This window comes from Telmatherina bonti, assembly GCF_933228915.1.
Source record: "Telmatherina bonti genome assembly, chromosome: 13".
NCBI classification, from domain to species: Eukaryota; Metazoa; Chordata; class Actinopteri; order Atheriniformes; family Telmatherinidae; genus Telmatherina; species Telmatherina bonti.
Window position 1 is genome coordinate 15348037 of NC_136611.1, and position 23896 is coordinate 15371932.

At 39.5% G+C, this 23896-nt stretch overlaps 2 protein-coding genes across 2 annotated transcripts in view; one reads left to right on the top strand and one right to left on the bottom strand.

Moving 5' to 3' along the window:
• The first annotated feature begins 722 nt into the window (after positions 1–722).
• Positions 723–4126, top strand: selenop (selenoprotein P). The gene is made up of 5 exons (XM_079251858.1): positions 723–872; positions 1355–1585; positions 1855–2067; positions 2154–2271; positions 2384–4126. The coding sequence occupies exons 2-5, from the start codon at positions 1383–1385 to the stop codon at positions 2774–2776; spliced, it is 927 nt and encodes a 308-aa protein (XP_079107984.1). The 5' UTR covers positions 723–872; positions 1355–1382; the 3' UTR covers positions 2777–4126.
• A 1645-nt stretch (positions 4127–5771) lies between these two features.
• Positions 5772–23896, bottom strand: part of ghra (growth hormone receptor a) — a 31803-nt gene continuing 13678 nt past the window's right edge. The window contains exons 3-10 of the mRNA XM_079251340.1: positions 15563–15698; positions 15300–15466; positions 13965–14143; positions 13141–13294; positions 12932–13022; positions 12025–12094; positions 10685–10917; positions 5772–10586 (exon numbers count right to left, since the gene is read on the bottom strand). Coding sequence (XP_079107466.1) covers positions 9839–10586; positions 10685–10917; positions 12025–12094; positions 12932–13022; positions 13141–13294; positions 13965–14143; positions 15300–15466; positions 15563–15698 — 1778 coding nt within the window. The 3' untranslated portion in view covers positions 5772–9838. The remainder of the gene's footprint in view (positions 10587–10684; positions 10918–12024; positions 12095–12931; positions 13023–13140; positions 13295–13964; positions 14144–15299; positions 15467–15562; positions 15699–23896) is intronic.

The window sequence follows — 23896 nt, forward strand, 5'->3', positions numbered from 1 at the left end:
AAGCTTTATTTTCTACAAACTGACCTCTGAATAGTTAACACTAATTTGGGCCTCAGAATTGTTTATTAAGCACATGAAACTGTGCTGTAGTACGAGCCACAAATGGATTATATGCTGTTTTCACTGGTTCTTGGTCACAACATGTCTTTAATGATGTAAAACAGGTTTGAAAAGAACCATTTCACTTTAGCCTGCAGTAAACCATAAGAATATTATATGGGTGCCTATGATGTTAATGGTTATTTGGTTTCCAGTCAATATGAATCTACTTAACCTGTACTGTTTTATTAACTCCCCAATTTGAGAAATAATAAAGTGACATTGCTTGTCCTTAAAGCCCTTATTGTGTGCAGACCTTGCAGAAACATGTTGGACATCCTCCAAGGTCCCGCCTTCTGTCCTTTACAATTCTCCCTTTGCAGTCAGTAAGAAGCACAGTTGTGCAATCTTTACTTCTTTGCAAATCATTATGCACCCTGATCTTTAAAAATGTAAAAACAAGTCTGTTTTACATGTCAAATTCTTTCCCTATCTCCAGAGCTGAGATATCATAAGTCAAGACAGAGGCTGCTTTTTCCTCCTCACTTTTCTGCTCTGAAAGAATTTGTCAGATTGTCAGTTGCTATAAACATTTCCTTTGCAGAATGTTTTGCATCTCGTGACCAAGAGGATTTCATGCTCTGAGTGTTTTTCAAACTTGAGAAAAGTGTATGCATCAGCAGACAGCTGGATGAACTTTGTCCTCCCTATAGATAGGAAAACAACAGGCACAGTATAAAAGGGGGGGTCAGCGGAGGAGGAGGCTTGTTTTTGTTCAAGGAGTTGCCTCGAAGCAGAACTGAACAGAGAGAGGGAAACTTTTTAACCAAGGGGTGAGTGGCCGAACTTTTACTTGGAAAAAAATTCATTAGTTTGTGATAAATAAACGATAAATACAAAGATTTTGGCCATTTTTTGGCAAGTGTTTTGATTGTTCATGCTGCGTCTGACTTTATCCAACTACAGTCAGTCACAACTTTTTGTCATTAACCTTTACTGCTTGTTGTGCTAAAACAGTACGACATATTCAGACATGTCTACTGTTTTGGTTTTTGCTAAACATGTTTTTTTTTTCTTTATATTTATTAAGTTAAGTTTAATTTGTACAGAAAGAAAAAAAGATTAGGAACTTTAAATAAATGCTTTCTTCGATCAAGTCACAACAACTTGGATAATGTAACTGATTTGACTCTGTACTGTTGACTAATTTTTGTCTGCTGAGTTTGATCAATTATTTTCTCTTCTTTCACCCTTTGCTCACCATTTTCTAAACCCTCTGCCCCTCCCACCACGCATTATTTTCTGTGCTCTGCAGTTCAGGGCAGTGAGGAGGGGCCGCAGAGATGTGGGCACGCCTCATCCTGCTCCTCACTCTCTGCCTGCTCCACGGGGGCGGTGCAGAGAGTGAAGGGGGTGGGCCTCGCTGTCAGCTGCCACCAGCCTGGAAGATCGGGGAGGTGGAGCCGATGAAAGAGTCAATGGGTCGGGTGACAGTTGTGGCCCTTTTACAAGCCAGCTGACTGTTCTGCTTGGTGCAGGCTTCCAGGTATGCACAAGCCATACTTTGATCTCATCTGAAAAAAGATACATTCGATAGATTACATATTTTATGATGTCAGATCAATATCCTGTTCCAGCCTGTAAGACTTGCCAATTTGGCAGCAAAGTGCAGCAGGCCCAGACAAGCCCTTATATCTATATACAAGAAGTGTTTCTTTGTACTTATTCATCAGTTATAAGTGAGTAGTTATTAGTAAATGTACTCTTTCAACCAGTTTTTAAACTTTCATTTTGTGGTGTTATTTATGTGACCAGAATGGATGGCCTGCGCCAGAAATTGGAGAGTCAGGGGCTGAGGGATGTGGCTTATATGGTCATAAATCACCACGGGGAGCAAGCCCAGCGCCTGCATCCCTTGCTGGCTGAGAGACTTCCGGAGAGCATCACACTCTACAAACAGAATGGGCAACAGTCTGATGTTTGGCAGACACTGGGTGGAGATAAAGACAATTTTCTCATTTATGACAGGTTTGTTTAATGCTATAGTCAGACTGACCAATGTGGATGTTATTTATACTTGATTTTGCAACGCTTTTCTCTCTCTTTGCCCTCAGGTGTGGCCATCTCACACACCACATTTCCCTTCCATACTCCATCATTGGACATGGCCATATTGAAGATGCAATCAGAGATACATATTGCAAACGCATATGCGGCAAGTGTTCATATGAGGTACAGACCTTGCAAAAAAGTGTGGCGTATTTAAACAAACGGGATTCCTCAGATAACATGATGGTAAATCTTTAACTGAAAAATGCAACCTCTGTGTCTGTTGTTTCCACAGACTGCTGAGACTCCAGAGGAATGCAAACCAAATGCAGATGCACAGCCTGATGCAGGTGGTAGTCCAGCTGGAGGTGATGCAACCGATCATGATCACAGTCGTCATCACAGCCGTCATCACGGCCATGGTCATCATGGTCACCATCATCATGGTCATGATTTCGCTCCCCGTGGCTTTGGCCCTGGCCATGATGGCAACCATGGTCATCACCTTGGAAACCATGATGGTGCTGCCCATGGCTCTGACTTTGGACAAGGTCAAAGTCAGCAAGATTTGGGATCACAGGGACATGCGTTTCAAAGTCAGGATCATTTAGACTCAGGTCAAATGCAGCAAGCAGTGCGCATACAGGAGATGTCACAGAGGGCACAAGGAGCCCCCAGTAGGCCCTGAGTAACAGAGAAAGGGAGGTGAAAGTTAAAGTTCAGCTGACAGTGGACAGCAGGTTCTGAAAACGAAGCCTCTCCCAAGGCCAGCTGATGCTGACACTGACGCAGGTTGTTCGGCGATGCAGGGAGTGAGCAGCCGCTCGGTCTCTGACACTGTGATGAGGCATTGCCCGCCTCCTGACAGTGACAGGGGCTGATAGACGGTGCAGTTAATAATGTTAGGGAGACCTGACAGTGACGCTTGCCTCCTGCTGCCTGACAGCAGCCTCAGCCAGCTCAATGAGCCTGACCCCCTGGTGTTGTTAGCTGAGGATGACAGCAGTTGTAAACTGCTTCTGATATCAGCAACACTGAGGCCAAGTGCTCTTTTTTTACCAACAAGTATTACCCTGAGACAGGAAGATGAGCAATCCTGACGGCAAGGATGAGCAGGCAGAATCCAATATCACACAAAGAAAAAATGAGGTAACTGAAAATATCAACCACCACATAATGCTAGCCTGCACTGCAAACACCATGTCTGAGGTTACTCATCTTCTCTCGGGAGTGCATGTGGTTGGCATGTTTGTAAACTGCCTCCTCCATTTTGCTCTCCCCATCCTATATGAAGCCAGGCGCAGAAACTATGGTCTAGTGGCGTCTGTATGATGTCAGGCAGGGAAGAGAGGAGGGGGTAGTTTAAGAACATGATCAACACTTTAAACATTTCAAAGATTAGAGTAAAAAAAGAAATACCCTCCAAATTGAAATAAAATTAAAAGGAATAAGATAGGAAGAATACAGTGCAGTAGATGTTATGGATTTGGCAATTAACAAAAATCCTTTTGAAATAAAATGTTTGTAACGGCCCTTTTTTTTGTAAGGTAAACCCCAAAGTAAAGGCCAACAATGAAAGCAAACTTAAAATAGATATTTTCAGCCTTAAACACATGTTATAAAAAGTAATAATCATAAATTACTTTATTTTTGTTTTGTGCTTACTGACACATTTAATAAGTTTTTACATATTTCAGGTAGTTCACTTCCAACAAATACACCTTAGATGTCATATGCTTTATCTTGCAGTACAACAGTTACTAAATCTTCAACATAAATTACAAGTGTCAAATAATTAAGGCTTAAAAGATAAAAAAAGAAAAAAAGTTTTTACAAGGCTTTATGGTTTGAGAATTGTTGTGGTAAACTGAGATTGAAATGGTGGATGACTGTTGGAATACTCTGTACTTAATGACGGTTTCTGTGGAAAGACAACTGTCACCCTGAAAACCTGATGCTTGCACAGAGAAAAGTGTCATGTCAAAGTAGTTGAGAATGGGAACAGAGTTGAATAAAAATGGTTCTGTTAATCTCTTAATGTGTGAGTTCATTCTTGTCTATATGAAGTTTTAAGCATTTTAAATGCTTTATAGTTTTGTGAGTAAAAATTGTTGGTTTGCCAAAGATACCACAAATTGTCAAATTTATAATACCCCAAATTTAATCTGTTCAGATTCTTTTAGAATTAGAGTTATGAGAAGAATCGAATGACCCACTAATTTGTTTACTGAGGAAATGACACAGAAATGAGTGAGAAATCCTGCTTTTTTTCCTACAATGAGCCAGCAGATGGTGGTGTTGACCTACATTGTTGTCTCACCATACACTTCCACACCAATGAACTTTAAACAGTGCCGTCTTCATTTTAAATGATTAACTAATGTTAACTTGTCTCATAGTTTTAGTGGATCATGCTTCTTGCACTTCTTTAGAAGCTTTCTTCTGACACATGCAAAACATCACTTTTAAATTCGCAGTTTTTCATTCACATGATTAAAACATAGCAATAGTTATGTGGAGGGATGAGTGTAAATATTAATCACTTAAAAAAATCCTTCATTTAAATGAAAACATATTTAGTGAGTAATTTAACATATCTGTTTCCTTAAATTCCTTGCCGATACCAGGTACGTATCAGTTATTGTGCTTTTCTCATACTAATATATTGTCATTAATATTTAGAATTATTGACAACTTTGTTCCACTTTGTAAGTGGCAGTGTTTGTATTTTAATTAATATTTCAAATGGTTTTAGAACCAAGCATTATGTAAGGTACAAAGAGGAGTATATTAAAACATTTCATCCTTGCAAACACTAACCTGAAGTTGTCTGTGTGTGTACAGATCTGAGTGTTTTTAAGATTCAAAGTGCAAAATGCTTTGCTCAGTGTTATGTAGCTGAATTGCCTGTTGGACTGTATACCTGAAAAGGTCAACAGGCAACCGGAGGTAATAAATGAGGCTGAGGTGGACAGCTTGTGTGGGCGTAATTGGGCTGAAGATCCAATACAGGGGAACAGTGACTTATGGGTAATTACCTGCAATGTCCTGAGACAAAGAGCTGTGAGTGGCTGTCTCTCTGATTCAATCAGCCCCACACAGAGCAGCGCAGAACACAGCCTCTGTCTTAATTATCCAATATGCTTTCCCCTGGATGCACAACTGTTTCTGCAGCCGTTTTCATCCCATCCACTTACTCGAGCAGCAGCACAGAGAAAATCACACACTTGTGAACTCATTCGCTCACCAGCTCCTCAGTGCTTCTCACAAACAAGTGTGCATTCTCCATCCTCCAATCATTGCACATACATGCTAATTTTGTTCTCCTTCTTACACACAGATACAATCCACGTTAATCTGTTTGAATTAAACTACTCAAAGCACATTTGTTGACCACATATGTTCTGCATTTACACGCTTTCCTGTTAATGAGGCTAATCCAAGTTTACCTTTGTGCCCTCTGTTGGCACCAAGTTAAAAAAAAAAAGGATATAGTTTAGTTTTACTTTAAATAGATCAAATTGTAAAAACAGTAATAAGATCATTTTAATACTAATCAGATTAGATGAAGTGAAATAATGAGTCTAATTTAGAGTGACAACTTTGTAGTTAAAGCAAAATGATGTTTTCATAGCAAGTTATGTGTCAATTATGAAGTCAACAGAGACTAACGTAATGCACAAGATGCTGCATATTTATTGTGTAACTTGTTGAGAGCTTATTGATCACACATACATCAAAGAAAGAAAAGGAACACTTCATCAGGGGGAAAATACAGTTCTTGGCCTAAAGCAAACAGGAGACGAATAGGCACCCTGAGGAGAGGGGTAGGGCTGAAAAAACATGAAGGTGTCACAGAAAAAAGGGAAGAAAAGCAAAGAAGATTACTGAAGCCAATGCAGACTGATAACTTATGGCATTTTTCGTGCTCAAGTCTGCAATGCAGATGCTTCCAAATCTGGCATGCGGAATATTTCCAGTTTTATGAGCCTGGATGACCCATGGCAGAGAACACATTAAAACATGGGAAGAGAGATTGGGGCCACTGAATGTCCTAAAATATAGATATATATATAAAAAAAAAAAGAAATTAAAAATGAAAAAAGTTCACCGCAGCACTTAAGTCAAGAATTAAACAATTTCCTTAAGAAGCTGAAAAATGTGTGGCTCAATGTTCTTTGCTTGATAAACAGTAAGAACCAGCACAAATTCCAGCAAGATTACTTCCAGACTTAAGTAAGCGACAGAAGCCACGCTTGCAAAAAAAACAAACAAAAAAAAACAACAAAAAAACAAACAAACAGCAAGGCAGCAGAACAAAATGCATCATTACAAAATGCTCTTCCCCATCAGAATGCTCTCAATAAAGAAATGCAGAAATCACATAGTGGGAGAAGAGTAAGAACATAGAGTTTCAATATAACCATTTCACAACACTTAGATTTCTATACGACTTCATATATGATCTATCTGGAATACTCCATTACAGTACATCATTCTAGCAATCTGTTAGTGTAAAATACTTTCTATAAACATAAACTCTGTAGAATAAAAGTGAAGCTTATTGAAGGTTCCTCATTGTCTGATTGTTGTGCTGACTAGAAAACATACGGCTGTTTTTTAGTAACATGTAAATCACACACTTGATTTATTCCAAGATATAAAGTCCATAAACTATTTTAAACATTAGATATATACTGTATGTGTACAAAGTGCTTCCTCTAAAGTGTCTTTGATATTATAAGCTTTAAAAAAAAAAAAAAACACAACTTAATGAATGAGCGTAGTAAACTGGAATAAAATTTCAAATGTAGTAAACATCTGTACCGTAAGCTTGAATAAAAAACAAAAGCACCTTCCAATTTATGTATCTAACTGTCCTCCATACAAACACTGTTTAAAACATTTTTCCTCAGTATTATAAAGGCATTTCAGATTCCAGTTACACATTCACAGTTTCCATCGTACAACTGAAACAATGCCTTAACAGATCTTCTTCTAGAGCCTTCCAGGATCTTTTAGCGGGTCACAGACATTGAGACATGACTATATTTTTGTAATGCTGCAGAGAAAGGAACAAATCACATCATTCTATTTTGTTCATACTGATTTAAGATCATCAATCCTAATCAAAACGCAAGCTTATAAAACATTTACAATTGTACAAAATACAGCGATGGTCACATTCTCAGGACTAAACCTTTCCTATGATTGTAAGGCTGAATGTAGAAAATATACATGTACCAAGCAGCATTAATTTGTAACTAGTAACATTAAAGACATAAAAAATATATACTTGTAATTTTACAGCAACAGTGAATATTAAGACATTTCTGCAACAGCATTAACTTGCTGGCATCATCAGCACAAAGCAGCAGCAGCAGCAGTGTATTCTTTTTAAGAGAAGAGAGAGCCAGAAAAAGAAAAATAGCCCATATTTATCAGATTCACATTTTAAAACAGTAATTTTATAGGTCTTGCTTTGTCTCTCATTGTTATGGGGTTGTCCGATACAAAACAAAACAAACAAAACACACATATTGTATCCAGGTTTTCAGCCTACTCATCTCCCAAATGAGTCCAAAACAGGATAATTCATAGACTGGATGTGTTTCTCCGGCACTGTTAAGTATGCTTTGTTCGCACTGACAAGTTCATGTGGAGGTCGCGATTCAATGTTGTACAATGATGGCTCTGATTCCGCCACAGACTTGTTGATATGGAAATTCTTTGTGTGGCATCACAAAACCATGCCATTAAGGTGAACTCACTTGATTTTGACAGCATATTATACACAATATGCAATGCTGTCCTGGTTGTGGGGTATACATAGCCAGGTTTTATGGTAGAACTGAAAAGATGAAAACACAAAAGAATTTAAAAGTCTAGTGAAAAGGTTTTGCTATTTCTCTCTCATAAAGCTTAATAATATGAAAGAACAAAGAACAGGCATCCTATCTAACTTGAATAATTTGATTATGTGACAAATTATCAATAAAAAGCATGCCCTAAATGTGGTTATTTTAATAAAAATAGAGGGGAGTGCTAACTAAATTCATGCCTTATTACACACATGTTGCTAACTTATCTGGCTCTTTTGGGGGCTGTCAGATCTAAACATTTACAAAAATCTTCCTGCATAAACTTTGAGGTACATTATTTTTGTTTGAAAATTGTGTCAAACAATTTCTCACAACCGATAGGACTATATCAAAAAGGCAATTTAAGTACAATATATAATTAAGGCATATGTTTCTTTTTTGTATAATGCGAAAACAAGCATGCATTCATGTTTCTGTGTTAGTACTTAGGCCAATCTTTTGTGGTGTATTTGTACACAGTAAAGATTTACACCAAGCCAACTATACATAGCAGTACTTGTCTGGATATGGAAATGCATAAATGAACAATCTGAGTACCATAACACTGACATGGTAAGCCAATAACACCTTCATAGGCACAGGTTGTTAAACGGTATACATGGCAGATAGTAAAAATATTCTGCACTAATTACATGTATTTTACACTTTCACAGTCTTCCAACTTTTTCCAGTTGCTATCCCTGCAGTAACAATATGACATAAAGAGGATACAACTCGAAGAGAGCTTGACCAATAAAGTTTCAGTTTAAAGGTAATGAATAGGTAAAAGTCATTTGCATCCTTCTTCTTTTGCCTAATAATTGAAACAGTGTGCCTCTGAGCAAGGCACTTGGTGATGCTACATGTTCTCCCTCACAGTTCGCACAGAGCGACCCCTTCTGAGCAAATCCTTACTTCAGTTTGGAGGACCACACTACTGTGCTGTAAGTAACATGTTTCTGGTTAATGTGAAAATGAATGAAAAATAAAGAGCCTTAGTATAAAGATGAAGGAATACTACTAAACCGGTCCATGTACAGTCTTTGATGGTCAGATTCTATTAGGAAAAGGTTATATCAGGTGTTTTATTTCACTTAGTAGCCAACTTTTTAACTTCAAGAAGGGTTTTCCTTCATTATCCAGGCTGTCATTCAGCACTCCCCAAGGAAAGAAAAAGCTACAAAAGTGATCCTGCAGTAAGAGACTTGTGACTTTGGTTTATAGTTAGCATTTGTTTCTGGCTGTTGATGTTCTTGACATCTTATCATGTAAGGCTTCCTATTCAAGAAAATACAAACAGCTTTGATAAAATGAGGCCAGGGATGCAAATCTGCATAGCTATTTAACAGTGTTGGCTTTCCATAGAAAAATATATCTCTTGTGAGGTACTATCAAGATAAAATGATGAGATATGAAACAGAAATGTAAGTGGCAATGCACCTCTGCAGGGCAAATGCTCTCAACGTCAGCGCTCTGTGCAACAACATTGTCTTTCTTCCGCCAATACAGGTATCCCTTTGCAAGATTAAGACTTCAGTGTGTCACTGCTCCAACATGCAGTTAGCCAAAGATGTAATGCGATTTAACACAGACTTGCACTTTCTTCTGCTTCGTTACAATCATGCCAGGATCTTTAAAAGAGCTGTCTGTTTACGATGTTGCCTTTCTTGCTGATTGTGCATCAACTTTATCGATTACAAATATAATGTGCAGCTTTATGTCTCCCTCTCAGCATCCCCTGAAAACATGCTCACCCAGTTAGTGTGATGCAGGGTTTTTTTTTTTTTTCCATTTTTGGTTTCCAGCAGGAATCAGGTAGCGCTACTTGCAAGGGACCTCCTGACCAACTAGGTGAACAGATAAAATCTAATAGTAATGTCAGTTCACGGTTAGAAGTTCCCCAGCAGGTCTGGGGTAATATACCCTACAGGCACAGGGGATTTGAGCGGGTGCTGTGGCAGGCAAGGAGGAGGAGACTGGTGGGGAGGTGGGCTGAGGAGCAGACTCTGATGCGTGTCTAACTCCTGTACCACTGTGTAGTCTGCAACAGGAGGAAAGAGTTGGGATTGGGGAGAGTCAGGAACAATATAAGGTGATTGATTAGAATTTGTTGTGGCGACAGGCTTGGCTTCCATCGGCTGGGGGTGTATGGTTTGGTACCCTTCCCCAGGCATGGAAGAACTCGGGGAAGTGCTGATCTGCTGGGCGTTACTCTCTGTAGTGTAGCCACTTTCCTCTGAATCCAGCACCAGCAACTGAAACGGCGGCTCTTCTTCCTTCTGGCCCTCAGTGACCTCATTGTCTTCATTTTGTTTTCCCTTCTTTTGTATTTCCTTCTCCGAGGCTGAGGTGTTCTCCTGGTTTCTATGTTGCTGGCCAGGAGAGAGTACCACCCCCCCAGAGGGCATAACGTTGCTGACCTGGGCGTAGAAGTCTGTGTTGACCCAAGTCTGGGGTCCTTCAGTTTGGGTTTGAACAAGGGGCGTTTCACACCTCTCCAAGGCTGGGGCTTTTTCTGCAAAGTCTTTTTCATCCTCAGGTTGGCCTGGCAGAAGCGTGGCCATCGGCATCTGGGTGTCCTGTTCAGACACATCTGTCTCGTAACAGCTGGCCCGACCTGAATCATCATCAGGTTGACTTAAGGAGAAAATATGACAGAAACAAAGACAAAATCTGTATTTGCAGTTATTTGTGACAATCAAAACAGTTTATTTGCAAGAGACTCTCTGTCCTACCTGATGGTGTTGGAGCACCCTAAATTCATGTGGCTGACAGGTTGGGGTAAACCCAGCAGCCTCTGGGTGTCTGAGCTCTGGTCGTCCTCCTTTTCTGCACTGTCTGCATCGTCCTCATCCACCTCAATAAACTCAACCCATGGCTCATCTTGGTAGAGGTCTGTTGCATAAGTTGGCAGACCACCTCCACCTCCGCCATTCAGCATGAAATTCAGCTCCTGTAGCTTCCCCTTCTGCATGTACACAAAACATGCAATGAATCAAAGTGTGGAACTTGGTGACCATCACATGCGTATTTTAATATATCAGCTGCAATCCCAATACTATGTTTCCAGTTTGCCCAGCAATAAAATAGCAGCATTATTGTTTCGTTCAGTGGAATCAAGATTTTTTTTTAAGTGCACGGGTTGTTTTTTTTTTAAGACACCCGATTCATATCTCCCTTCAGTCTCTCTTGTTCCTCATCTGCTTATTTTGCTTTATATTTCCAGGCCATGACAGAGAGGGAACAAAGGATAGTTTCACAATTAAGTTTTCTAACTCGCCAAAGCTAAATTAGCCAAATACACACAAAAAAACCTGTTTTTCCATCTGGGTTACAATGAAAAAGTAAAAAAAAGAAAAATGTGGTTATGCAATACTTTATATAATCCCCTTACTAAGCAACAATCCACAAAGGACTATTTTTTAATCTATTCATTATTTATCACTCATAACAGTTTCACACAATAGATATACATCTATATTTACATATTAGGTATGTTTTACATATTACACGTGTGTGTGTGTGTGTGTGTGTATGTGTGCTGTCTTGAGGACCACAAATTTCCAAATTTCTATGATTAACAAGAAAAAACACAAACATCCATGTGAATATTAACTTGGACAAAAGTGAAAGGGACAGAAATGTTTTTACCGTAAATCCTTTTATTAGCGCTTAACCCAAAGTCCAATAGTTGCAGAAATGAAAAGAGAGATGCACATCTCTCTTGCATCCATAACAGACATATCCATGTCAAAGAAAACAATGTACTCACATGGACTCGTTTATTTGTCTCACATCACAGAAAGAAATATGCTTACATGTACTGATTGGAAAAATGACTAAGAGTTATGATAGTCCACCTGTGATTGATCTTGTCATAGTTGAAGACGCTCTGATGAAGGCTCTGCGCCGAAACACGCAAACGTATTTATATCTGTGATGTGGGCCAAATAAACAACCCCGTGTGAGTGCACTGTTTTCATTTGTGCAATCCATGTGAATATCATTTGAGACTGAGTATAAGCTAAACAAAAGACAAAACAGAAAAACTACACACACACACACAGAAATGTACCTTTAACATCTCTGAATCGATGCCTTTGATTTTGGGTGCAGGAACAGGCGGCAACAGCACCAACATTAATCTGCAAAAGCAGGAGAAAACAGGTATGCAGTGTTATATGAAAGTATTGGGGTTCTCTTTCCACAATGTTTGTGACTAATAAAGTCTATCGACAGCTTTTAAATAGTGTTCTGATCGGGGTATAATAACTTTTAGCTGTTACTGCTTGATTGAATATTTGATTATGTCCAGCAGCCTTTCCTAGATTCCATTATTTATTCATAACATAAACCCCTAAACATGATTAACATATGCTTAACAGGTAAAGACCTGAAAGCTTTTTTCCTCTAACACTCAAAGTTCTGGATGCACCTTATTATTAAAAATAAATGTGTTTGGGTGCAGCCAAACAGTTGAAGTTTTTACACTCAAACAGACTTCATGAGTCTGCACAACTTGTTTCTTAAATGCAGCCCTTGTTTACTGTTTTATTTGCAATTTTCTGATGCAAATTTTGTGGTGAAAGATTTTCTCCTCAGCAGGTTATATTTATGTTGTTGCACTGCAGGATAATGTACTACCACCACGGAGTCAGCAAAATTTCCCTGAAGGCATTTTAAAGTGAAACACTGAGGTTGGAATTCCCTTTCTAACAACACTATAAAAAGCTGTCTCTGCATGTTTCTTCAGTCTGTCATAACTTTTACTTGCTTTTGCTTAATCACATCACAAACAGAATATATATTAACCCAAATACATGTTATTTTTCTCTTGCAGCCTTCTACTGGTTTGTGAAAGTCAGTCAGCTAAGAGGATCCCACCGCTTCTGACTTTTAGGGCAAAGTTTGAACAGTCAACTCTTTAAGTTTCCATAATTAGGCCTTTGCAAAGAGCATAAAAATCTGCATGATTTTCCTACCTGTGTTGCTGCGAGATGACTATCAGCATGATAAGTATGAGGATACCCACAATCCCAAAAATAAGAACCAGAGTGACTGGGACAGTAGACTCTACAAATATAAGGGAAAAGAACATTTCACCATGATCAAAAGCCTACAGTTTTAAACTTGAATTGCATCTGATTAAGAGGACATTTATTGTTCCAGCCCTGCTCCAGCTCTATCTTACCTTTACTAGGAATCTCAGTCACTTGGATGAAGATGGAATCACTGAACTTGCCAAACTTAGTGAAGCCTTGCATCCTGCAGTGGATATGCACTTCATACTCCTTCCCTATGTGCAGACCGAAGATTGTCTGCTGAGTGTGTCGCTGCATCGCCAGCTGAAAATGGCAGATTTTGAAAACAGCATTAACATAAAAAAGAATATAAGGTTGGTGTGTTTTAACGGATGTCACTGCAGTTACTGCCACTGATACAAACTTCAAACATCCAACGAAGCTGCTGGCAGCTAAACAACCTTCCAACATGTCCGTGGTTATTTTTGGTAACTTAACTATGACCTTTCCAAAGGTACATCTGTTAGGGCATTTCAGATACACAGGGTAGAAGACATGCTGTGATAATAGGGGGGTCTAAAACAATTTACAAGGCTGCAGTTGTCAGACTGGCAGGCCAAGCATGAATATGAGTTCTGTACAAGGTTTCATGGCCTCTGACCCACAGATCCCCTCCCTTCACTTCCTTCAGCGAGGCTCTGTTTTTCAGAGGGCCTTGCTCCGGAGTCCACAGCCTTGGCAACAAAGCTACACTGCATTTCAGCCACATGAGTTCAAGGGGGAGTTCAGGGGGAGGGGAAAGGAAACTAAACACTCTGTCTCTATGACCTACCTACAATTTTTTTATAAGAAGCTGCATGAGTGTGTGCGTTTGTGTGATCCTATGTGTGTGCAAAAAGCCATTTTGTGCAGTTTGAAAGTAGGTGTTTACATTCGTCAGCACAAGTGAGTTTGTGTATTTATGTCAAGTACATAATTTGGAGGGAGGACTCACTGCTTCCCAGTTCGTGGAATTTCTCTCTCTGTACTGGATTTCATACTCAAGGCGCATCCAGCCCACACCAACGTCTGCAGAGGGTGGGGGCTCCCAGCTCACTGTGACATCGTAGCTCAGCCCAGAGGGACTTATGTTCAGCAAAGTCCAGTTAAGGGACACGGGTGGGTCAGGACGCACTGTGAGGAAAAAGGCACAAGTTCAGATTTGATCAAAATAACCCTGCACCCTTTCACTTAGTGAATTAGCTCACACTATTCCCACTGGGCTACGACTGATGACGCAAAATAAGAAAGATAGGTTGTAATGTTCACTGTGAGACAATACAAACTCATAAACATGTAATATATGAATTACAACAGTGTTAATACTTTGGTGTTAGATTAGAGCAAGAGGGGTTTAGCACAAATGGAAACTTTGACATGACGCCGACAGTAATAAACCAACAAAGTAAGTTATCAAAAATTCTAAGGCTACAACAAAAGTTGTCAGAATGGAGATAAACATTATTCTTCTGTGCAGAAGATATTTCAGAACTCCTTCTTAATGTCTTTTAGTCGACTCCCAAACTGCGTAATGAATTTTTAGTTTCAAGAGACTTTGTATTAAAACATTGTGTTCTTAAACGTTTCTGGATATTTTGACTGCAACTTCGAATGTACGCTGCTAATGGAGAATTTTATTTCCAACACAACCATTCATTTTAAAGGAGGGATCTCAAAGTCCAGCCCTCGAGAGCCACTTTGCAGTAGGGTTTAAATGCTGTCTGGCTCTATTATACCTGATTTAAATGAACTGGATAAAACCTGCTGGACAGTGGGGCATCAAGGGCTTGAGTTTCAAATCTTTATCAGGGTTTGAAAAATAATTTTAAATCTTTTCATCAATTCTTCGTCTCAGTCAGCTAAGATCTGTTTCGATCTTGACTTGTTGATACAAGATAACATCATATAGGTCAGCAGGCCCATAGTATCAGAGATCAGATAAGACACTTCCTGAGAAGGTTTTTAATGATTAACACCTATAATGGACATTAAGTTTATAGATTTCGCACAACAATGGATGCAAGTAAGTGCATGTGTAAAAGAGAGCTGATCTAACAAATACTATGCCAACGTCATTCAGCTGTTTCTGTGACACCGTCTTGCTGTGTTTAATCAAATTAATGTGGTGATGAATGGTGTCCAGTTGGTCTGGAATTACCAAAAGGGAAGAACCATGGCTAAATGGTGACTTCTTTTCTCTTTTTTGCAAAGATAAGATGGCACCAGTGTGTAAAAAAGGGTTTTAGACTTGACTGTATGATATGGACACATGCAAAAATCTCATACTGACCAATATTCTCCACAGTGAAACAGTCATCTTCATCAAAATAGGTGATGTTGTTCTGGCTGCGAAGCTGCATACAGTAGGGCACCCAAATGGTTGTGTGGTTTGCATCAAAGACACACTCCCTGTTTGAATGGATATACTCTGGACATTCTTTCCATTCACTGGGGGAGCTGCATGTGTAAAGAAAGAAAAACAAATGTTATTGTAAAGTGACAGCCTTAATTTGGCACAGTGCATTCAAACTATATTTAAAGTGCTGAAATTACTTTCTTTCTTTTTTAAGGTAGAAGACTTTGAGTGCTCCGGGTGCAGACATGTTGTGGAAGGTGCCTGGACTCCACCAACAGCTAAATGTCACCTGCTCCCTTGATACACACTCAGTGAAATGTGGCTCAAGGGGTGCTGAAAGACAGACAGTATGACAAATGAAAGGATTAGAATGATGGCAAACAGAAGACATGACACAAAAGTCTGCATTAGATTAATCAAATATCTTTAGGGACATCAGTCACACCCTGTGGAGGTTTAGTTGTTCAGTAAACGGGTATTATAATCCTTCTGTTTCACAGCGGAGCAAGCTTGTAGAATGGCCAAATATGTTGTACCATCCACAACCGAGGAATAGAAACCTGTGAATATTATATCAAAGCTGTCATCTTTTACTTTTATAAACAATGCAGACAAATAAAAATGCATATGTTAACCCCTTCTTTTAATATATTTACACATATATTTAACATTACACATGATTGTAAAATGCAACTACGATAGCAGTTTCATAATGATACAGACTACACAGAAAGTATAAGTCAGGTCATGGAGGAGGGGTGTTTAAAACACACCAGTACTAAAACTGTCCTGACCAAAGAGGAAACATTGTTATGGCGGGATTTGTATTGAAGTAGCTACTGTAAGTGGGTCTGTGTTGAGATGGTTGCAATACATTGGAACTTAAATGGTTAGCTATGGGTGTAATGGTTGGGAGGGCACATGCCAGGTTAAACCATCTGATATGTATCGAGGATCAAGGCTATTTTGGCCTTTCAAGAGCATCTTTAAGATTTTAGAAATGACAAAATCCAACGGTGTGCCAATGGAGGGAGGCAAGCCCAGGGTTGTGTCTGTTATTTTTAGTCCCAATAATAAGTCTGCATTTTGAAGCAACTAAACCTGAGGAGGAAACCTGACTAATATATGAGACTAGTGCATTACATTACTGAAGACAAGAATGAACAAAAGTGTGTGTACTGGTTTGTAAATAACCACTTGAAAGAAATGACCAGATTTTAAAGAAGTTCTCAAACTGGAAATAATTAGACTGATAAACAGGCATCAAAACTGATATTAGAATCCAATAATGTCTCCTAAATTTTCTAGAAGCCTTATTGATATTGTTTGAGTGACTGTCACAACAGGAATGGAAAAACTTAGAAGACCAAACAGAATTTGGGCAATCGGAAAAAAAGCAAAACAGGCTGTGAGATTCAGAAGACTGCTGTGATCTGCGGCTTTTATCAACACATATAACTCAGTGTCATCTGCATAAAAACAGTAATGCCCATTGTGGTTTTAAATAAGCAAGCCAAGAGACAAAATATACATCAAGACAAGAAAAAGGCCTGAGACTGTGCCTTTGGGCATGCGAGCTGAGTTGCTGAGGAGGTAAAGTAAATGAGGAAAAGGTTCTCTTAAAGACCTATGGGGATAATAAACTAAGAGTGAAGTCTTTCATTTCCATCCCAGGATTATAAAAGAGCAGGAAGACGTTGTAATTAACAGCATTAAATGCAAATCTGAAAAACTAAAACTGAGCTTTCCTTTGTATTTGTATTCAGCAGAAGTCTATTAGTCATTATAACATGTGCTGTCTCTGCACTTCCAAGTCGTCTAAAACTAGTCTGAAAAGTTGTTAAAGCCTTTTCATTCATAAAAGATAATTGTGTTGAGATTCAAGGAAATGGTTTTAGTCTGATTTGCTAAGTGCATCCAATTCTGCTAACTGAATCTCTTACATGTCAGAGAAAAAAAAAACAACTTTACAATTACAGGGTTTACATCAAATGTCAGTCACCAACCCTTAGATCTATCCACACAGACCTTTAGGTCCTGACTCAGCCCTTTCCACCTCTGCTTTGGCATTCCATCAGTCCTTATCAACAACTTCCCACCCCCTCCCCACTCATGTCAGAGACCCACGTCTTGCCCAGCATAGAGTTGCACAGTTTGGTGCAATCATAAATAATCAGCTGAAGGTGTCATTGATTTCTGCTCTACCCTCTCTCGCTCTTCTCTTTCATCTCACTGCTGACTGTAATATCACTTACACACTGGGGTCATATTATAGACAGAGTGGAGCTGAACACATCTGGCAATTGTTTTCAAGTTTATTGAGATAAAAGCTAAAGATCTTATCACAGACATGTTTAAAAGAGCTAAAGCTCACAAAAGATTCACTCGTACTGTGCCAGCATGTTCAAGAGCAATTAACACACAAACACACCTCTTACCATTTTTTCCCCTGTTAACATATTCCCACATAAAGCCACAAGATGACAAAACACTCAAATCAACAAGCTCGATACACTCATATCCCTGTGCACACACTGATGGATTATTCATGCTGAACATACACCATCACTTTGATTACTTTTCTGTCTTTTAATTTGATTCCAGTGTAACTTCGCAATTCACTGCATTCCTACGCAGTCGTGCTCTCCCCACCTTGCCTCCCTTCATCTCCTGCAAGCTGTCGTGGTTCCCAGAGGTTTGCTATTTCACCCTAGCCTCCCACCCCTGTGCTACAAATTCCAGCTGCCACCATCAAAGAGCTTTCTGCAGTCAGAGAATGCAAAGGAAGAGCTTAGAGCTTCAACAAGACAGATCACTTTCAATAAAAAAGGAAAAGAAAATGTGTTTAGATGCAACGTCCAAAAAAAGTCATACCGCATTGCTCACACATAAAGTTACTGATTGAATAATGACAAAAGAATACCGGTAGGTTTAATATGGATGGAAAAGATTGCAAGGTGAACAGGCGGGTCAGTGTTTAGAAAGTTAGCCTAGAAGGTAAGGTCAAACCCCCAAACCAACCCCCCGACCCCCAAAAAAAAAATCTGTTTGCATTTTTCATCTCAATCAGATGGTCGAATCTTAAGTGTGTTATAATTAAAATGTTCTGCAGTGACACCTACAAAGACTTTTCTAACTAAATATTCTGTTACGATGTATAAATCTTAATCACATATGTAACGAAATCACACACTACGCAGTGTTTTCATTTGATTCAAACCAGAGGTAGGCAACTCCGGTCCTCGAGTGCCACAGTGCTGCAAATGTTAGGAGCTTCCCTGCTGCAACACACCTCATTCAAATCAATGGATACTTAGCAGACTTGTGCAGAGCTTGACATCAAACTATGCACAAGTCTGCTGATTAGGTACTCCTAACATTTGCAGGCCTGCGGCACTCGAGGGCTGGAGTTGTCCACCCCTGGATTAAACTGTTTAAAACAATATTTCAAATAGCAACTAATCAGTAATTCAAGAGATTTTCTCTTTTTCAGGAGGCTACATTACAGCCACAAAGTTTCAGGGATGGACAGCGAGATCCTGCCTGTACCTGCCAGCTGCCATTAAATGATGAGCAACAAAGCCTTTAGCTGGAAGGAAAAAAAAAAAAAACAGATTTTGTGTGTATGTGTGTGTGCACTCCCTAATCTTGTGTGTCCATCTACCTGTCTGTGTGTGTGCTTTATGTGCAGCTGAGAATGATAAACAGCTCTTAGCATCACATCCTGCCATCATCAGGCCATGTAGAGGAGCTAGGAAACCATGTACCAACCTCAGTGTCAGCTTTCACCATTAACGTTTAAAATCCACTAAGTTACCTACATAAAGTGCTCAGGCCATGCATCAGCTGGCAAGCAGCACTGAAAATGTGGTGAGAAAGGTGCAACCAGGGCCTGTCAGTTCTCTCAGTCTCTGACGCTTGACTGTAACGAGGAGCTAAAAGAGGCAATGATGTTATGAATTAGTAGCTTTTCCAGCTCATTTGCAGAATTAAGCTAATGTTGAGATTTTGTCACGCTTCAAAAGATCACTAAAAGGAGCAGAGCGATATCAGGGGAGGGGGGGGGGAAGACTGACAGAAAGGGAATAAGCATCAACCAAGTGCAGATCAGGCCTGAACTAAATGTGAGAAAAACAAACTTAAGCAGTAAAATTTTCCTTATTTAACAAACAATTATTGGATGACATCATTTTCCCATGTCTTTGCACAATTTCTGTGTGAAAACTAAAATCACTGCTGATCAATTATCAGTCACATTCATGTTAAGCTCAGTGTGGACGCTGTGGAAGTGGATGCTGTGGAACTAAACACTTTTACATATTCATACACCGGCGATGCCAACAAGAGGAAAGGAGGTTAAAGTGAGAAAGAAACCAAAAACTTCCAGCAAAGTTAAAGAGAACATCAATTTGAATCAGCTCAGTAAAACGTCTGAAAATAAACCTGCAGTGTAACGTCAGTCCTTGCCAGCTAAAGACTCACCACGTAGAAACAGAGCTAATTACATTTAGCATTCTATTCTGTTAGCTAAATATTGTTTCGGTGCTTTATTGCTCAACTCCCAACAGCTATTTGCTTCATTTGTCTCGATGGGACTGGCTTGAACAGTTATGCAAACTTCTGACATATCTGGTGCTCCTGTTTAGCCTAGACTTTGGGCTGCCACGGCATCACCAGCCCCAGATGTTTGCATACTGCAATAACCTTAGTCTGTGCATGCGTGTATGTGTGCCTGTATTTAGCTGACCAGATGGAGAAATTGGCAGAACAAACTGACACTGTGCTAAGAGTAAAGTGCCTGTCAGTCTGCAAATGCCAACTCCTACATTATATCCCAGTCGGCACACACAGACTGCTCAAACACATACCTATTCCTGCACTTGGAGAGAATTATTACAGTGCACGTGTCATTTATCTTCTACTGGAAACATGCACTGGATGATGAGCAAATGAAAGAATGAATAGGCCTGGAGAAAAACAAGATGAAAATGTTCTTTAATTCTTTCTTATTCATACAAAGTGTGGAAGCTTTAGAAAGGAATTCAAAATCAAACCTTTGAGAGAGTTTAAAGTTCAGGTTAGATATTAAGTTCAGAGTTGATTTAGGTATTATTTCCCATAGTCAGTGAGGGCACAGAGTGGCCCAGAAGAGGAGGCGGCGAGTGAGAAACAGCAACGTGACACAAACAATGGAATGTAAACAGGTGATATAAATAACTGACAGCATGCACGCACAGCTTTGCACACAGGCGTACTCAATAGCAAACACTCTAAACTTACACCTTAAAAACTAAAATAGACAAAGGATTTCCAAGTGCCATTGTTTAATTCTTTGAATGCATCCTGCTTTTCCTGCTAATATAATGAAATAAGACCACAGGATGACAAGCTGCTACTGCAGCTGATCCACAGGATTCCCAGCAGTGATCGTAGTTTTGAAGTCGAGCTCCCACAGTGGTGTGTTTAACCATACAATAACCCAGTCGGCTTTTTCTGGTCCCGGCAATTTATCAGCTTGCACTGATGATACTAATCTCCTCTAAGGCCATTCAACCCCAGTAATGAAATCTAAAGTACCTGAATTCCTATTAAAAGTTAAAACATGACATTATTTCCAAGCTCTAATACTGTTTTATTTAGTAATATATCACTAACTTAGATAGATGGATTTATACATAGTTGGTGGGACTGCAACAGTTTCTCCCTCCTTTAAAAAATAGGCTCTAATGGCCTCGTGCTGCAGAAAACTAAGCGGTGTTGTTGTCACAGAGCTCAAAAGAAAGAAACAATTTTCTTTGTGTGCCACTATTTAGTAGTTTTTATGGAATTCTGCCATGTAGATTTTGTACAATACTGTGTGTTATTATACTCTATAAGCAGCTTACATTTGCACTAAATGGCCAAATCTGTTACTTTCACTTATCTATCGCTATTTTAAAATGTTGTCCAGACAATAATCTGTAGTTATTTGTTTTTATATATCACACTAATTTGCAACTACATATTGAGAGAAAAAGGTAATGCTGCAGTAATTTTGTATTTTAAGAAGTAAATGTAAGCATGATTACCTCACAGTTTATATTCACAGATTGTAACTTGGTCAGACGATCGGCAAATAGGCAGAATTGGGTCACCATTTCAATCCCAGTGCATTGTCATTTTTATTTTTATAAAAAAAACATTGATATGGTCTGAAATTTTCTTTTCAAGGTTGCATAGCGAATGCAGAGAGTGAGTAATATAGATAAAATCACAAAGTGCTTGAAAAAAATGAAGGGAACACAATCTTTCCCATGTAACTCAATGTCAGTCTAGTCTACTTGAATATCAGTCTATCTTGTTAAGAAGTGAGGGTTATTGTGAATCCATTTCATCTGCTGTTCTACAAAAAAAAAAACAGACAACAGATGGAAATAAGAAGCACTTAACGGGGCAACCCTTAAAAAGGAATGCTAATATTGGCCACTGACCATTTCCCTGTCCTCATCCATCCCAACTGATTTTTGGTCACATTTGCATTTAGCCAGTGCCCTCACAGCTAGAGATCACATGATCAACCTGAGCAACTCATAGAAGTTGCTCAGGTAATGCAGTTCTTCCATCAATGCACATTGTGGCAAGACAGTTTGATGTGTCTCCCAGCACAGTGTCGAGAGCCTGGAGGAGATAGCAGGAGACAGGCCAGTATACCAGTAGACATGGAGGAGGGCATAGGAGGAAAACAACCCAGCAGCAGGACCGTTATCTGCTCCTTTGTACAAGGAGGATAAGGATGAGCACTGCCAGAACCCTACAAAATGACCTCCAGCAAACCACTAACGTGCATGTTTCTGCTCAATCTTTCCTCGACAGACTCTATAACAGTGGTATGAAGGCCAGACATCCACAAATGGGGCGCATGCTCACTGCCCAACACCGTGCAGCCCGATTGGCATTTGCCCAAGAACACCAGGATTGGCAGATTCACCATGTGCACACTGTTTTGCTACATCTGATTTGTAATACATGTCTTTATCTTCCTACATGCAACTCTTTCGTAAAAAGAACAAAAAAACAAAGCTGCCTGAAGCAAGATAATTCACGGAAATGCAATATAACTTCCAACCTCAAAATATCCATTAAAGAATGAGGAAGAAACTTGATAACAGAGATAATGTTTGTTTGGAAATACCGTGAGATATTTATAGAAAAAAAAAAACATTTTCAATTGCAGATTAATAAAACAGTGTGAATGTCTGAAAAATTATTTAGTAGATTGTGCATGCATGATGTTACTAAGTCCCTTCCTTCGCCATTATCCTTCCCTTATCCTGCATTTATCAACTGTGAATTTTGTCAAACTCCCACCATTAAGTTTTTCTGTTCCCTAGATTTTAACTTTCTAACTATGTTTTTCTCTTCAGGCACCGTATCCCTCACCATATCCTAACTTTGCTGCTCACACCCATTTCTTGTCTTTGAAGCCGATGTAATTGCAGCCTGTGTGTACAAACCAGACGCATCGAACCTCTGCACAGTTACCACTGGTTACCACCTCTGTGGCCAAGAACACAGCCTCGCTCCACGGGATCAGTCTATGAGCTTGAGTAGTGAGTCCTCCAGGAATGATTAGACAGACAGCTTAGGGAAAGTTTAGGAGAGAAAGAAAGACAGAAAGAATGCAAAGATACATAGAATCAAACAGTATGATTATAGTGCCTATAATCATTCTGGTAAGCCTTTAACTACATAGAAGCATCTCCAAACATCGACTCTCGGCTTGTTATGTGGCGGGTGCTACAACTGACATAAAAATTCTGCAGGAACTACATTTCACGAAGGCCTAAGTTAGTAAATTGGACTGAAAACTGGCTTTAAACAACACTGTCGGTACAATGTTGAGGGTGACAGAGTATTACCTAGTGGAGAAAACTGATGTCACAAAGGGAGGCTGCGCAGTGGTAGGCTTGAGAAAGGCACAGGCCGTGTGTGTTTGCTCTATCTATCACTGGCTGCTTTGTGTTTACAAATGTTTTAACGGCTGTTGAGGAAGACCAGGGCTGCATTACAGCTGAGCTCTCTGGCGACCATTTTAAGATTTGGATAAGGCGGACCAGTCAAAATGTTAGGTTGCTAGACTTCACTTAGCTGCTGTTGTTTTGTCTCATTGGTAATTGGGAAAAAAAAGGTAGTGGAAATCTGCAGCGATTAAGACATTTGCTATGGTCTGTTAAAAAAAAAACGTAGGAGAAAAACCCAAGGAAACTGTGTGGTTTATGAAAGTGAAGCCATACCAGAGACACTACAGACAGTTTGGATATTTTGCTTTCACAATGTTTTACACCTGCTCTCATTACAAATCACAATACATTGGCAAATTTGTGAGTGGGTTATGGCAAAAGGGGGGATGATGTCCCTAATTGCTACAGAGGAGTGTGTGGATGTGCCATGGGAGCCAGGAGTAGTAGGATCAGAATGCGAGTGGTTTCACCGAACTGGAGTTCTTTCAAAACGTTAGAATCTCAAAAACACCTTTCAACACATCTGTCAAG